Consider the following 17,559-nt stretch of genomic DNA (forward strand, 5'->3'; position numbering starts at 1 on the left):
TGTGGATGACTCAGCAAGCAGACATATATATTACCACCAGCTGTGTCTTTAACTGGCTGTAGATAACCAGTGCGGATCAATGTGTTACCTTTGATTAAATATGTCAAAAATCAGAATCAATAAAGTACTAAGATTATTAGGTTATGTAAGCTAAAAAAAATACAACATTTGTAGAAAATTCTGCCTGTATTTATTATTTTAGTTCGATAGAGAGGGGAAGGAAAAAAACACCTAGTAAGGATTTACTATAACTTAGGTTCACATAAAAGGAGTCTCTCTCTGATACAACGTCAGGTCTGGTGGTAAATTATTCAATTATATAGGAACAAAGTCCGGAATAAAAATCTGACAGAAGGCTAGAGGGCTACTTTAAAATTAAATTCTAGCCCCTGGTAAATCTACTGCTTTTTGATCTAGGGCAGTGTTTTCCAATAATTAAGTTGTAACATATCAAAAACCTTCGGATCTTTATGACACACAACATAACAGTCACCTCCTCACCCCATTAGGTTTACCCCACCACCAACATCCTTTACCTATCAGAAAAACTTGCGTCCAACCCTCCACGCCCCTCATACTACAAAAATGACTCCCCTCCCAAGCAACAAACATTCCTCAGTACAAAGATCCCTATGATCCAAAATACATTTTCAGGGTTAAAAAGCTACCTGAACAGATCTCTTGAATATTTGATGTCTGTGTAATAGTGTATTATGAGCATGACGGGTTGGCTTTAACCTTCTGCCTGCTATTTCAACCCCATTTACCTGGCTGGCTGGCTGCTGAGTGGGAGGGACTGGTTTAGTGTCTATTATTCCAGGTTCTGCCTCGCCATTTGTTTGAGCTATGTCTGTTGGTCCATTGCTTATTGTCTTCTCCATTATAGGCATCCTTTCTAATAGTGCCGGCCTATAAAATAAAGGGCAGAGCTCAGTTTCACAGACAGCTGTGACAGACACTATCTAGACTACAGTCTGGTGTACACCTTACCTCATGTGGTCATATTTCTTGAACAAAGCGTTATATTCCACAGCCCTTTGTTGCAGCTCCACATCAATGCTGCTTCCATAGACTGAAACAACCTTCTTTATACGGCTGCAGAAAAACACAAACAGTCAGGCAAAGAAATTCATGAAAATTAGGATTTGAAATATAGGTTAGTCTTTACTAGATTTACAATTGTCATGTGATCAGATTACCTGTGATATAAACAATAGATTTCCCTAGCTGCTGATGTATCTGAGCTCTTTCAGAGAATCTGAACTATGAAAGTTGTGGTTTACTTATATTAGTTTACTTGCAGAATCAACAAGTATTGTTTTACCTTACAATGGGATTAAGAGAAGCATGTAAATTTAAAATTATGTGCTGCAACACTTTTTTAATGGGAGACTAGTTCTACTTTATTTCCCCAAAACACTTGACTTCATTCTTAAAGCAAAGCACCTTTTCCTCTCGCTGTACGCTGGTACTTACTTGACAGTGTTACTGAACCTAGTTGAGTTTTTCATGATGGCCGTCAGTGCAAAGCCTCGTGTAACAGATGTTGACATGTTGGAAATCAGAACACTTTCTAGAATATCCAAAACCTCATCTTCTGTGACCTAGATATAGATAAAATTCATTAGGTATTGTTATGATTGGCAACTTCCACCCTTGCTTTGTTACACAATCATACCTGAATAGGCTCCTCTTCTTCACACTGGCCAGATATTAGCAGGTCTCCATATTCGCCAATGCACCAGGAAGCTACCTGGACTAGCGGTTGCTGCGGGACAACAATTTCATTACTTTTTTTTACCAGTTTAACAATATGGCATATACAATTGCAGGACAGCAGCACCACCATGTGGACATATGAAATAATGGAGAATAGCATCACCATGTGGACTCTCGAACTCTACATGTATAAATAGTATTATCAAATGAATCAACAGATATTGATTGGGGTGGATAGTTCATTACCTTTGCAAAAATGCCTCATTGTATTCAGTTTTTTTTTTTTTTGGTAAAATGCAAAATTTATTTTTTAGAGACACATAGTAACATCACTACGTGTTACAGGTTGATAAACCTAAACGAATGCTTCACAATTAGCAGATGCACCATCAACCTGTCACAAAAGCTGAAACATCTCAAAGACATATTAGGCAGACTGAAGGAGTGCAGTGGATGACCACTCTTATGTAATTACAAGGCTGTAGTAGGTGCTGTACCAAACATAATAAAAATAGTTTACATACACTTTAAAATTAACATGTTGAATCTTAAGTTCAAGTATTTATTAGTTAAGTTTGGGATAACCATTGTTTACCTGGGAGATGTCATCTAGAAGGGCCTTGTAGAGCTTCTGTACAGTATATTCATGCATTTCTGAGCTATTAGTGATCAACTGAATGAGATTAGGAACAGCATCGTCCCGTACGTAGCTTCCAGCCTAAAAAATAAAACACACGAGACATGAGGAAAGTCAAAAAATTAATCGTTACAGACTGCAGAAGAAAGAAACATAGTACTGTTCACCAATTCAAGACATTTAGTAACCAAATATAAAATACATATTTTTTTTTAGCAATTACCACTTTTAGTAGAAAGGTACATTAGACTTTCCTCTAGGACTCCAAAAGTTTAAAAAAACAAGAAAAATACAAGAACGAGTTGCATACCAGCTCTTATGAATGGGTCAAGGTATGTGAACAGCTGGATCTGAACTTCTAAATAGTTCAAACCATAAATACAAAACTCTCTAAGTCAGTGTTTCCCAACCAGGGTTCCTCCAGAGGTTGCTAGGGGTTCCTTGAACAATAAGTATCTTTTCCCTCTCAGGTCAGTTTAAGTAACACCAATAATCTTTTGTCTATTTATAAGGGTTCCCCATGTTAAAAAGCTTTAAGAAAGGTGAATGACCAGATACTTACCGTAGTAAGGACTCTCATTATTGTGTCTATGTGCCATCGCTTTGAAGGTGCGTACCTGAGAACAAAAAATAATTTTTTAATGTGAGTTTAAGACATGCACATTACTCTCTGCAGCTTTGCAATGGCACTGCTTTGGTACTAAAATAATCAACTTACTTTTCAGCTGCTAAGAAGATGCCCGAGGCACAGTCAGCTTTAAATTCTGGTTCACAAGAATCCAAGAAGTAAAGCAACTCCTTCATCATGCCCCGGATGTTGTTGCCATTCACCAGTGCAAAACTCAGCTCCATAGCTCTCCTAGAATGAGAAGGGTTTAATGGACACTGTGAGCGAGAGAAAGTCTAAAAAATATGGTGCTTAATTCTGCCCCCTTCCAGAACTTTTTGTACAAATGATTGGGAACTCCACTGATATTACCATATAAGCATGTGGTTTAATTCTTACTGAAAAGAGAAACACCACTTCTAGTTGGTTTGACCATTCACACTTTTCTAAGACCCGGAGGATGCTGTCAGGTTATTGAACGTCAGCACAGTGAGTCAGCCGATGGATCACTCAACAATCATCAAGCAACAATCCTCGGGCCCCTGCATGTCTCAAATTTCCATGCAGTTTCAAATAAAGTTTCTAAATCTGCACACCTTTGATGTCACAAGATATACCAACACCCCCATTTTGGCAACTGGCCATTCAGGCCCAACCACTGCCACATAATGAGAAAAGGGAGCAAGAGCTCTAATGGAACACTGGGTAGCTGACCATAGGAGCATAAATATTGAAGTACGCCACATTGCCACGTCACCCTAACACAACAATGTGACAGTGTCGCTTTTAAAAAATAGCTGTTAATAAAAAGAGACACCACTATGTTACTATTTACCTCTTAATTGATACATCCAAATCCTTTAGACAGTCCACAATCGTGCTGCGGTGCCTCTGTACTGCATTGTGGTCGGTCTGTACAGTTTTGAGTAGGGACGTCAAAGCCACATATCTGAAGAAATGACAGGTCTGTTATAAGAAGTGCAGATACAAATGACATAATATCATCTAGACCTATAACGTGCTTACCTAATATTCTTATCATTATTTAATAAAAACCGTCCCAGGATATTAATAGCTAGAACCTGTTAAAGGAAAAGAGAGAAAATAATACACAAAGTGAGGCTAACTAAAAAAGTAGACACAAAGCATGGGAATGAAGATGCTATTCTATTGCTTGAGAAAAGAACCCTGCTGAGAATAAAAACGCCAAAAATTACATGTTCCCGATTTTTACAGCATTAGGAGTTGCTTAAGCCAAAAATAAATACCAAAATCGGTCTTTAAATTACAAAAGCACAGCACCGCCAAATGTGGCAAAAAAGAGTCAGTGGTGTAGACTAATAGAACTTTCATCGCTTAGTACAGTCTAACCCAGTGTTTGTCAACCAGGGTTAATCCCGGGGTTGCTAGTGGTTCCTCGAAAACTTCAATTTAACTGACATAAATGATCTTTTTAGTCAGCAAGGCATTCCTCTTACAGATCATCAAACCAATGTAAAGTGAGTTGTGGATATTGTAATTATAGTAGGGGGTTCTTTGAAAAATTTTTTTAGGGGTTCCCCCATGTTGAGGTTGAGGTTCTCAAAGGTTGAGAAACACTGGAACAAGAGAGGAGAGAGTAAGGACATCAGAAGCCATCTGATAGGAGAGTGTCCCCTGGATCTATATCTATAGGAAGAATGCTTGGAGTTTTAGAAGAAATCAGCTCACAGGTAGAGATCCAACACCTGAGATTTGCTTCAAGGCCAATCTCCAGGAAAACAGCTAAATAGACAGATGTACACACAAAGTTTGTCAAAGTAATAGTATTCGAGTTCACCCAGTCGGGAGACTTAAAAAGAGTGGTCATACCGCACATCTCTAATTAGCAGAGGAGCAGATCTGATTTTAATTTGCTGCAGTGACACAGGTCTTGTCCTTCTCCCCAACAGGTTAATGGAAAATGAAAAGGAGAAGGAGCACACTAATGAGCTCAACTGTCACTTTATTAGCACATCAATACTGCACAATAGATCATTTTTTGCCATTGCCACTACCAGTGTAGACTCCTCTGTATACAGCAAAAGACAATGGCCCTTTCTAATTCAGGTATTAATGATTGTATTAATAAAAAATAAATAATTAACTTCAGGACCTCAATAATCTGTGCTAAGCTTTAAGTCCATCAGTAAATGAAACAAATGGCATTAATGGCTGATAAAATAAACATTGCGTGAGATTCAAAGCAAGATAATAGGGAAAACGAGGTGGTAGAAAGGAAACAGGAAACAAATCAGAACGGAAAACATGAGCCCTGAGGAAGAACAGAGACAGAGGTCACCGGCAGTCTGCTTTCGAAAATACACACCCGTAGGCCACTTTCTGACTTTATGTCCATGATGGTTAAGACTGTTTCATACAGGATGGCGTTGCCAACGTTTTTGCTGGTCTCTGTGTTTGTAGCAACCTGGGAGAGAGAAAAAGTGATGCAGTATGATTAGATACTTTAAGCATCTCACATTTCTTGATCAGTACAACTAATTCAGTTTACTATAAAGTTTTATTTACCACTGAACAACCTCAAAACAGGATTGCAGCTGCATGCTGTTGAGTACTTTCACATAGAAAGATGGAAACAGCTGAACAGTATTTTTGAACAGCCCCACAAATACGTCTAATAAATATTTTCTTATACCTGAATACAACTTGTTAAGCTCATTGTTAAATGCAGAGACTAGAAATTTAACATAAAGCATCCTCCACCTGCAACACAGGTACTGAAATACCTGTGTGAGTGATGAGACTACTCAGGTAGTGACATTGTCAATCTAAATGTATACAGCTGAAATATGAAGTCCTGCCCAGGACATGAACCATTCTATCTCTTGCCTTAACTGTGGGTTTCTCCCTGATGATAAATCTATGCCACTAAACCTGGATAGGATGACCCTCTTAATAAATAAAGTTCCACTTTAAAAATTTGTCATCAGGCAGTGTTTCATTGCAGAAATGGACGGGGAATGTCCCTTCCACAATAAAAACAACTCACCTGCCTGATTTCTCCTTTACTGCCAAAACTGCATTTACAGCTCAGTGTTTGGTTGCAGGGATACGGAACACATCCGGGATTCCCCTGTGGCTGCCAGGAATGAGTGAACTCTAGCATAGTAGTAACAGCAGCCCAGCCAATCAAGATGACTAAAGATCAGAATGAGGAAGAAAAGTAAGAAGTAAATGGTGGCATCCATGACAGAATTGGGACAGGTAAGTATAGACTGGATTTAGATCCAATGCTGTCAAAGCGCCTGAAACTACAGAACGTTCGACAAAAGACTAAACTTCTCCAATGATGTTCTCTTTTCCAAAAGAATGTTTAGGACTAATCCAGAAAAACCAAATGATCAAGTTTTGACATTTTAAATGAACTGGATGTATATATTTATATCAAAATTAATAACAATACAGCCTAAATGAAAAGGGCAGTTTATTGTACGATGCATTATTATTTTGGCTACCATAGCAGCATGACTTTCAGCACATAACTGACAATGATGCACAGAACACTAACCAAATAATGAAAAACCATACTGGAAATAAACATACTGTGTATATTTTTGGGGGTAAAAAAAAGCTGCTACTTTTGACCATTTATATTTAACAAATTATTACCCACCTGTGCCAAAATATCATTCATGGCTTCACTTGAGTCATCGTCATTTCTGCCGAGGATTCGGAGTAGTCTTAATATCCTCACCTGGTAAAACAAAACTAATTACTCCGATTCTCCCATTGTGACTGGCCAAACCACAGATGTTTAGTCCACAAAGGCAGCAACAGCTGTAAACGTGTTCAATACTTGCCTGCAAAAAGGGGTCGCTGATTCCAGACACATCATGTTCTGGAGAATAGCCGGACATGATTAGATTTTTGAGAATACGAACTAGCTGAGGAACAAGCTGTAGTAAAAGAAGACAGAACATTGTTTAGGAAACTTATAGGTTTTACAATTTTTTTATTAGGTTTTTATTAGCATATATAATATACTTTTAATGCATTTTATTATAAAAAAAAAAAAATCTATACTAGCAATACATCAGGTTTTAGAATTCCCAATACACAGAATGCTTCCCATTAACAGATTTTTAAAACCTCTACACCTACTTTTAATGCAGTTTGGTTCAATTTTAAAATTTTATGCTTCTTGTTCTTCTCAAATCTATTAATCCTAACTCCAATGAGAGAAATATGAAAAAGTTGGCAATGCAAAGGAAAAAGAAGGTCCAGGCTGTTTACTCCAAGCACAATGATCAATCTTGGGTCACTGTACACAACAACATTGTCAAGAGAACTAATATCTTTGGCCCATCAATCTAGCAAGGAAAGCTCAACTGGTGATCAACAATCAAATTACCATGGCTGACGTTTAGTAAATTCTAGGTCAGTGAGGTTTCATTCATCTTCACCCAAAATATCGGGCCATAAATCACTGTGACCAGTTCCTGTAAGCTATAGGCTTTTGAAGATGCTGCAGCTAGCAATAAACATCAGTGTCCCCAGACAAAGACTAAAAGCCATGCCTGTAGGAATTAGTAGAATTGTCACTGATAAAGTCTATGGTGAAAAAAAAGCTTAAGGAAAAAAAATACAGTAGTGTCCTTTTCCAATTCATTTTTTGAATAACACAATTAAATGTTTTTTTTGGAACAAATGTTGAAGATGTTTTAAATTATGTCCACTGTCTCATTAAAAACAAAATAACCCTTTTCAAAAAACAACCCTCAATTACAACACCCTTGACTCCCCTTTGAATCACAATGGACTACTAAAAAAGTCAAACTTCTCGGTATGGTGTAAACTTCCAATCCAACAATTTGTGCCTAAATTACTTACTTTTAGGACTACACATGTGGTGATCTGGTTTTGGCATTCTAAAAGAGTCTAGTGACTAAAGGCGGGGTAAATGATGTGACTGCATTACACATCAACATGGAGAAACTTGGAATGACAGAGGAGCAGACTGGGAGCAGAGAGAACCTAAAAGCAGCCAAATGTGTTTGACTTTGTTGCATTTCTTCAGGCCTGGCAGTAGGTCCTACTGAAATGCATTTGGCTTCCAGGCAAAGCAGGTCAAATGATGAATTTTGTAATTAAACCAGTTTCAGTATTGCTGTGTTTAATAGAAAATATGGATTTGGCATGAACGATTGTCAACAAGAACCTAGGCATAGACCAAGTTACTTGACTGGAGCTTAAGGACTCATGGAACCTTTGTGAAAAATATTACTGTTTCATTTGTGCAGACTAGGAAAATTATAAAAAGTCTGCTTTAAGGCAAAAAATGTCAAACTTGAGGTTGTTGCTGACTTAAGCTGAAGAATAGAACTAAAAAGAACCTAAGAAAATATAGATCCATTGTCTTAGGGTAGAGCAAAACCTCCATTTTTGCTTAGTATCATCCCTCCTGAGAGCTGGAAACAAACCCCAAGTGGTCTCTATATCCCCAACAATTGATCCAAGAAAAAGCTTAATCTCTAATCAATTAAAAATATGAGACCTTTGTGCAAAGCCACGATATTGGTTTTATGATCTGGGATTTATTAAATGTGCTCAGCCTAATGTTTTCAGGTATAAATGAGGTCTTAAAAATAATAAACTATAAACAGCACATCAGGAAATGAATATTGCCCTTGTAACAATTGCACAGCAATGTTTAGAACAGGAAAACTAGTGTTTCTTACCTTCTCATTCTAATATACAGCAGGATCCCAAGCAGACAGAAAGGAAAAGACAGGAAGCAGGTGTTAGGATTGCTGATCAGAACATGGGACTCACTGCTCCAGTAAGGAGAACTGCATACATGTCATACAATGTCTACCCAATGCTGCCTATAGGCCTATAGCTGATGAGCGTTGTTTCAATAAGGACTGAAAAATGTCATACCTGGTCTACCTAACACTGCCTATGGTCATTCATAACATTCAGTGCTGCTCCAATAAGGGGGCCTGCATATATGTTAGACAATTCCTACCTAGGGCTTATCAGTACATGGGAAGCCCTGTGCAATAAAGTGATTTGCACATGTCATCAAATGTCTACCTAATGTTGCCCTTAGCTTATCAGAACAGTGTTGATACTAAAAGGAGGACTGCATACATGTCTTGTGCCTACCGAATGCTGCATATGGCTGGTCAGAACAAAGTAAGCACTGCTTATATGTCACATAATGTCTACCTAACACTGCTTTACATCCGGGGCTCACAACACTGCAAAAAATTTGCAGCACTTTGACTTGTTTTTCTGTCGGGGAAAACCTATGCAGGATTTAAGAGAAATGTAACATGCGTGTGCATGAAATACAAACTGTACATCTGCTTCAACAAATTAGTTTGGTTTTCTTTTGTAATCATTCCCACTGACCCTGACAGATAAAGTCTAGTCAGAAGTTACAATACATCTCTGTTGAATATCAGCACACTCTAGTAGTGAAAGAAACACAGCTTTTTTTTATTATTTGATAAATGTCTTTGTGCTGCAGCTTGCTAGGTTCAGGCTGTGGTAAGCATTGCTTATATGTCATATAATAGTATGTGATACAGTGTCTTTAGTGTGAACCTTTTATTTTTCAATCAAGTTGATTTAACAATTAATACCTGGCTGCTTAATAAACAAAGGCCTAAGGACACGTATGCTAAACGCATGTTCTTGATCAGAGGAAAGCCAAACAAGGTTTGCACAGGCAACAGCACAAACGCAACAGTAACAGGATCCAATACTATTTGCAGCTATGTTTTCTATACATTATGAAAAATACACAGAAGAAAACAAGCAGGTGTTAGAACCTGATGTAAGAATCTATAGGCATGCATTTTCTCTTTATTCTATTTAGGTTATACAGACATGTCTTTAAAAAAAAAAATACCAGGAACAAGAGAGGCTGTTCAATGATATAAAGCTCTAAAGCTGCGTACACACTTCCAATTTTTATCGTTGGAAATGAACGACGAGCGATCGATTGGGCAAAAATCGTTCGTAAAAAAAGTAACCAACGACGCCGACGAACGAGGATAGTCGTTGGAAATGAACGACCGGACCGGCGGATCGGATGACGATCGTTGACCATCTATCGTGTGTACGGTCGTTCATTGATCGTCCATGGTCTGAGCATGCGCGGTGAACGAACGTTCGCTCACTTCCTGTATCGTTCAAACGATCGCATCTATCGTGTGTACAATATCTGCGAACGATCGTGTCGTTATCTGTATGTACAGGATCGGTGCTATACGATCGTTCGCAGATATCGTACAGGATCGTTCGTTTACCAACGATAATAATTGGAAGTGTGTACGTAGCTTAAGTCTTACTAAAGTTTTATCTTTAATAGAGTAATACTTATAATAGTAATACTTATAAATGAATCAGCACTCTTCTCTAGCCACTCAAGTGTAATGAAGTGCTACTATGTTACTAGTTTCAGGCTAAGGAAAGGCCAAGACCTAGAAGTATTTTCCTGCAAAAGAAAATAAAGCAGGTCACTGTGTGATGGAGTTGTGCAAATCTCAAGATCGAATGGATGGAAATGCAACATTTTGGCAGATAACACAGTTTTCATATAAGATTTTTATCTGTGTGTTTAGCAGTTTTCCCTAATTTCAGGTTTAAGTTCCACTGTAAGACTGTGTGAAGTCTGTTATTTATTTAAACTACCCATGTCTGTCCGAGAGGTGTACCCGGGAAAAGAAGATACTTATGGCAGGACCTCAGATTAGTGCTTTGGCTTCCCACCAATAAAAATGAATTGGCAGTGGCTGTGAATCAGTGATCAAACACCCTTTGTAAGAAATCAGAAAGAGAAGTGGGTAATAATAAAGCAAAACAACCAATGAAAATTCAGCATTCAGCATCTGAAGAATATCATGTAAAAGAAGCAGTCAATGTGTGTAAGGTAATGATTCCTGCAATCAGTTACATTTATCCTATGAAACATGCACACCTCACTTTTTTTTTTTATACATCCCCATCAAAAGTGAGGTTTACTCTGGGTACTGCAAGCAGTGAGGGTGGCCCTATCATGCAAAAAACAGAATGGATCTCAAAGGACAACAACATCAGTCTCTATGGTCGATAGAAACTGACAAAATCTTCCAATTAAGAAATGTGTGCACAGCATGAAGTACAAAACAACAAGCAATAAGAAACTCTTTTACAGGGAAATGAGTGAAAGGATGCAGAAATGGGAGAAATTGCGCCATTACTACCTTTCTAAAATGCGTCAGCATGTCTGGGCTCCGCTCACACATCTCTGTCAGTAGCACGACGGATGTGTGCAGCACACCTGCAAACAGAGGAGGATTTTGAGAAAACCCTTTATAACAACAAATGGGGAGGCTCTTAATATATTGAGACAGAAAAGAATATCAAACTTACCGTGGTTTTTCTCGTTAAGCAGGTTCTTTGTTGCAGGTAAAAACATTTCCATAAGTTCTGGGACCTTTCGGATGACATGAACAGCACACAGTGCAGCCTGGGCAAACACAGACAATTAAAGGGTTATCATTACAATATGAACTACAAAACAGGAAAAAAGAAGGATACCTTCTAAAGTGACTAACAAAATGCTTGATAATTTTTTTTACCTATCTGAATGATACAATAAATCAAAATTAAATCTGGCTTTGGAGGAATCCAATTTTCCCTGACTGTGGGTTAACAGCAGTGAGCCGACATTGATGCACAAAGGAAAAATATGACCTACTTCCCTTTACAGTACATGAAGACATAAAACAATTAAAATATTATTTCTGCATAGCTTAAATAGACTGGACTTCCCCTTGACTCAAAGAAAGTCCTGTGCCCATTTATACTCATAACTGCTGTTAGGTTGCTATCCTCAGAAATTACCTGTAGCTTTCATCTATTGGAACAATTCAACTTTTTTTTCTTTTAGAATAAAGTCCTTAGACATGAACACCATCACATAAAAGAAGGACGAAGACATAAAATACATGCAGCAAAAAAGGCTAAGTGCTCAGTGTCTCTTTAAAACTTTTAAAACATTTTTGTCAGAGGAATGAACAAAGTTTGTTCCAGATATTTAAAAAAAATAACTCATTATTGATGGATCCACTGGATCTGCTGTATGTCTTTTCCAAGTTTCAACTTCACACTAAATATTTTGTCTTTCTGAACCTAATTCACAGCCTTCCTGTATTTAAAGGTTTGATGTACCCCATTCACCTGCTTTCGTTGAGAATGTATGTATAATGTTTGTGAAGCCTCTCCCTATAGGTTTTATCTCATAGACATTTTACCATGTTTGTTGTCTATCACTGGACTTGCTCTATCACATGGTTTGACCCCCGGCTCAGAGACAGAAACAGAACACAGTGAAAGTATGGATGAGAGTGAGGAGGTTGTTCTCTCAAAGGATCCAATCAGAACAAAAACAGAATCTATTTACAAGTATACATGCTACGAGAAAAGAAATGGCAGCCTTCATATCTCATGACAGGTATACTTTAAGTAATCTTTAATGGCAGTCCCTCAGAACTTGTCTCATAACTTTTGCAGCTATACAAAGAGGCTTACCTTTTTCCGAAGATAGGAATTAGAAGTTTTAAGTAGTTTTTCCACCTCTCCTGCCAAGTCTCTACACATCTCTGCGGATCCCATGCATCCCAGCGTACATAGGGCCAGGCCCTGAACATACTGAGTGCTATGATTCAGGTCACTAGGGGAAAGAGGTCGCACACATCAGTACAAAACTAACACAATTCCATACAATGCACTGGTGAAGTAAACTAAAAAAAAAAAAAAAAAGACCTATCTCTAAAATTATCCATTTCCTCCACAATCAGTCTATGAATGAATAATTAATAATGAAATGAAAAGGGGAAAAAAAACAAAACAAACACTCATTTGACCTAATGATATATTGTTTCACACAGAGCAAACACATGTGGCAGAATGCTATAATAAAGAGGGATTCTGCACAAATGCTTTTTATGGATACTGAGCCCTGCACAACTAATTCCCCATTATGCTTTTTTGCGTCAAAGAAAACGTTTAAAAAGTGACCCACTGATACTCATAGAAGATCTTAGCACAGAAGGCTGCACACCAAGGGCAACCAGCTGAAGTGTTTAGACTGCTGGCTATCAGCCCTGGTCTAGCAGGAATCCATGAATTAGAATTGATGGGATCCTGGGCTTGCTAAACTATGATCTCCTGAGATCACAAATCTCCTGAATCACAAAGGAAACACAATTCTATGCCAAGGGAAGCACAGGTCATTTCATCATCCTTTGCTGTCACCATAAAAACTTTAGGCAGGGTGAGGTTGATTATTTCTAACCTTCATACTCTTGCAGTAGCAGAACACTGCATAATTAGTCTATTGTTGCTGATAGTAAATACCACAAATATAAATGACCTATTGTTGCAGACTAGCATAGAAGAGGGTTTCCCTGACCTTATTAAAAAAAAATTAAGTGTAATGAATGATAATTAAATAAAAATTATATCTTCTTCACTTTATTCCCTATGTGCCAACAAATGCATGAGAAGTTGTGGATAACATTTGTTTTTATTGCACATGTATCAGACACATAATAATTAATTTTATAAATGAATAATTCCAAATTATATTGATGCAATGATAAATTTGTTTCCAATTTCATCTTGATATTACATTTTTTACACACACAAAAAAATAAATCTTGATTGTGCTGTGATTGCAAAGGTCCTCATCAGTTAAAACTTCCACTCCATCTTGGCCATATATTCTGTGGCCTGTTAGACATGTCATTTAATTACCACTCACCTAACCCTTCAACTTCCAAGCTATGACTGGAGTTATTTTTACACAGTTTTTATATAGCGCAGACATAATATGCAGCGCTTTAAAAAGTCCAGCCATGTCACTAGCTGTCCCTCGAAGGGGCTAACAATCTAATGTCCCTACCATAGTCATATATTAATGTCTTAATGTACGTTAATTTTTTTTAAAGTCTAGGGTCAAATTGGGGGGAAGCCAATTAACCTAACTGCATGTTTTTGGAATGTGGAGGAAACCAATGTAAACACAGGAAGAACCTGCACACTTCATGAAGATAGTTAGGCTTTAAACACTAGGGCTCCATTTATAAAACAGGGAATCAGACATTCCATCAAACATTCCAAGTACACGTTTCAATGGCATTAATTGTTCCCCGACCAGAAAATGTTTAAGGTAATGTCAGATACCCTGTTTAAAAAATACAGTCTAGGTGTAGTCTTTGTAGTAATAACAGTTTTATTCCCATAATCCTTACTTCTTAATGCAGTTTGTCATCAGCAGGTGGACATCTTGTCTCTCATCCAACAGAAGCATTGCACCAAGATAGCCAATCCTCTTGTCTGTAAATTTCTGAGAGGCAATTAGTTTTAGGCACTCCAGCTGCAAAGAAAAAAAATTCAAGTCAGAAAGCTGCTTTTGTACTTCTGCCTAAAGGTCTGGGTTATTTTCTTTTAGTATTCTAAGAAGCAAGTGACACTCTACCGTAGTGAGCTCAGCTTACAGGGCCCTTTAGGAGACTAATCAAAGGTCAAAATCAGGATGTTACACAATTTTTAATAAATATTTATATTATTTATAATGATGATGATGTATTTGGTATTACAAACTCTATTAATATGTGTGTTTGATATCTGCCTGGAGATCAGCTGCTGTCATACTGATCTTTCAATGATCTAGAACAAGTGTATATAAATTGAAATTTCCGACCTCACCGACTGCAAATTTATTCCAACACAGAACAATTCACTGTCTGTTCAAAATTGTCTCACATCACCAAATACCAAAAAATCAAAGCTGTCATCAAGTAGCAAAAAAAAAAAAAAAAAAAAAAAGAAAAAATTATTTTGCCTGACTAGCCAACACATAATGCAGGTCCTCTCTGTAAAATCAAGACAATCACATGGAAAACTCATAATTGTTTTGTATGAAGCACAAATGAATATACATAATGATGCAATTTATAGTACATTTTTACATCTTGCAAAGGGTTTTTGTGCTGCTTTGTGTCAATTTGCCTGTTACCTAAATGGCTTGGGTGGTAATTTTTACCAACAGAACATTTTTTAGAGGTCTACTACTAGCTCTGAATTTTTGCTGCTGCAGACAACTAATTTCAGACAGAAGAAACTAAAACCAATATAGGATCTATTCTCCTATTCACCCTAAATAAGGGCCACCATTGGGGTTTTATTCTGTACCAGGCCCCGATCCAAAAAAAAACAAACTTTTGCTGTTACTTTCAGATGCGGAAGGGAGCTGAGTAAGTTTACCCAATATGGGACCGATACATTTCTGATGGTGGCCTGCCCTAAATCTTCATTGCAATGACTGACCTAACTGTTAAAGCACACAACAAATGGAAAATAAAGGAGTTCTGCAATACAAGTGTTAAAGGCAATCACAATCCATTATAAACAGCACTGATGAAGTCTGCTCTAAGGTCAGATGGCACATACCTGCCCAAAGTGAGCAGGGTATCCTAGCATGTGCATATACAGCAGCTTAGCCACATTGCGGCAGCGATATGTGTTATCTTCCTCACGGAACGATGAGCGGATGGCTGCGCACTCTTTCTGGATCATCTCTCGTTCTTCGGCCTGTGTGCGCGCTGTCCGGATGGTGCGGATCAGCTCCCGCAGTCTGATAGGGGCCGGCATCCTCTGTAAAAGAGAAAGATGCAGATAAGTAAACATGCAGCATACAAAAGTAAAATATCTGAAAACTGCAACAACCCCACCACCAACTGGACATCAAAAAACTGAGGCTGCTTAAGTTAAGGGAATAAGCAGACTCTTTCAGATGAATACAGAGCTGAACATAAGCACATAAGATTTATTTGAAAATATGCATACAAATACACCTACTCAACCCAACATTGGCCTGTCCATCACATACCAGAATACAGTCTTTCCTGACTTCCGGCGAAGTAGGCTACTGTATACAACAAACTGCCAAATTTCACACAGCTTCCTGAAGCTCTGATGCCTGTTCATTGCAAAATGTTGTGTTACACAGTCTACCCAATAACAGGTTCATGTTTGGATCTCTGAGAATCTATGGGAGTTGTGTTTGTCCATTTTGAATACCGACCGCTAGAAGATTTTAAAGAGTACCCACACAGCTCCTAATTTTCTGTTTGACATTTAGAAGAATGAGAACCAAATTCTTCCAGCTCTTCTGAAAATAGATGATGATTAAGGCCAACGTCACATTGCTAGAAAGGTTAGTAATCCATTTGCTGGTTTTCTAAAACAATGCTGTCTTGTTTGTGGAAAACCAGCAGAATCTCCCTCGTGAGACCAGCCACCAAGGTAGCATACCATAGAAATAGATACGTTTCTCTGCCCTTCTTAGCGATCTTGTCACTGGCAAGTTGTTGCTAGTGTAACATATGTTTATATACCAAGTAGAATAACGCAACTGTGCAATGCAAGTTCCTTCTTTACCCGAATGCTTTCTTTGAGCAACTGGTCCATATCTTTCTGTGGTCTACTAAAAAGCCATGATGAGCCTGATAAGGAATCATAAACAAGCCATGCAAGAGATCAATCAAGTGTGTTGCAGTGCAAGGATATAAAGATAGTAGGACAGAGTTCCAGAGAGATGAGCTCATCAGCGATCAGTTTCTCCTTCACAATCCATTCACAAGGTGAGGATGAAGAAGAAACCTTTGCAGCAGAGAAATGTCAGGTCTCTTAACTTTCTAGAAAGGACTGTGGGGGATAGCGGCAAATGTATTTGAACTAAAGGAAACACAAATCCTTTTGAAGACGAGACAGATTCCTTATATGTATTTTATCATTTCATGTGTCCATTTAAGTATTTTTTTATCATGAATTCCTTCATTATAAAGAAATTATCCTTCAAAAAATGTTTGAATTGGAACTAAACCCTGATATATTTACTTGTTCCAATGCAGGATGCCACCATCTTCTTCCTTCTTCTGGGACATTGCCTGTTCCTTTTTGCAAAAATGACCTACCTGGTTTTAATTTAGCTCCACTTTAAAAAAAAAAAAATAGAGATGCATCACAACAAAAGGCAACATTTTAATCCCACACAGCCTTGTGAAATCCTATCTATGCAAGAGCTTTCAAATTCACTGACCCGCCATCCGATCCAGCGGGTCAGCGACCTGTACTGTATTGTGAAGAACATGCACAGAAGGAAATAATGAGGGCTGAGTCCTCACAAAAACAATCATGTATATTTAAGTCACTGGCTGAGAAAGTCATCAGCTTCTGTACCATCACTGCTGTGTAATGTGATCAGACCTGAGCAAATAAGCAGGACGGTCCCGATGATCACAAACACAGTTTTACACTTGACAGCGGGAACTAAATTTGGATCCTCAAGGCTTGCTTACTGCTATGAAATTGAAGCGTGTAAAAATTGAAATGTTACCTCATTCAGTGTTCTCCCCAGCCCCTTTTAGCTGGGCTCACCACCCGGTACTTTTCAGTAACCACCCGGCTGTTTTTGAGTTGGATCACAATACAGGGGCTGCCACTTACTTTAATTTCTACCCACCCGGCTTAAAAATAATTCTGGGTCTAATACTGC

General features: G+C 38.0%; 1 protein-coding gene across 3 annotated transcripts in view; it reads right to left on the reverse strand.

Annotated features, from left to right (window-relative positions):
* AP1G1 (adaptor related protein complex 1 subunit gamma 1) overlaps positions 1-17,559 on the reverse strand; it is a 36,819-nt gene that overhangs the window by 3,105 nt on the left and 16,155 nt on the right. For all 3 annotated transcript variants that reach the window (XM_072422545.1, XM_072422543.1, XM_072422544.1), the window contains exons 2-18: positions 15,453-15,656; positions 14,252-14,376; positions 12,528-12,669; positions 11,367-11,463; positions 11,198-11,274; positions 6,803-6,898; positions 6,616-6,696; positions 5,311-5,409; positions 3,990-4,045; positions 3,799-3,912; positions 3,075-3,215; positions 2,919-2,973; positions 2,315-2,437; positions 1,679-1,768; positions 1,477-1,604; positions 991-1,095; positions 768-909 (exon numbers count right to left, since the gene is read on the reverse strand). In XM_072422545.1, the coding sequence (XP_072278646.1) occupies positions 768-909; positions 991-1,095; positions 1,477-1,604; positions 1,679-1,768; positions 2,315-2,437; positions 2,919-2,973; positions 3,075-3,215; positions 3,799-3,912; positions 3,990-4,045; positions 5,311-5,409; positions 6,616-6,696; positions 6,803-6,898; positions 11,198-11,274; positions 11,367-11,463; positions 12,528-12,669; positions 14,252-14,376; positions 15,453-15,653 (1,872 nt within the window). In that variant the 5' untranslated portion in view covers positions 15,654-15,656. The remainder of the gene's footprint in view (positions 1-767; positions 910-990; positions 1,096-1,476; positions 1,605-1,678; positions 1,769-2,314; positions 2,438-2,918; positions 2,974-3,074; positions 3,216-3,798; positions 3,913-3,989; positions 4,046-5,310; positions 5,410-6,615; positions 6,697-6,802; positions 6,899-11,197; positions 11,275-11,366; positions 11,464-12,527; positions 12,670-14,251; positions 14,377-15,452; positions 15,657-17,559) is intronic.

This window comes from Pyxicephalus adspersus, chromosome 9 (assembly GCF_032062135.1).
Source record: "Pyxicephalus adspersus chromosome 9, UCB_Pads_2.0, whole genome shotgun sequence".
Taxonomy (NCBI): Eukaryota; Metazoa; Chordata; class Amphibia; order Anura; family Pyxicephalidae; genus Pyxicephalus; species Pyxicephalus adspersus.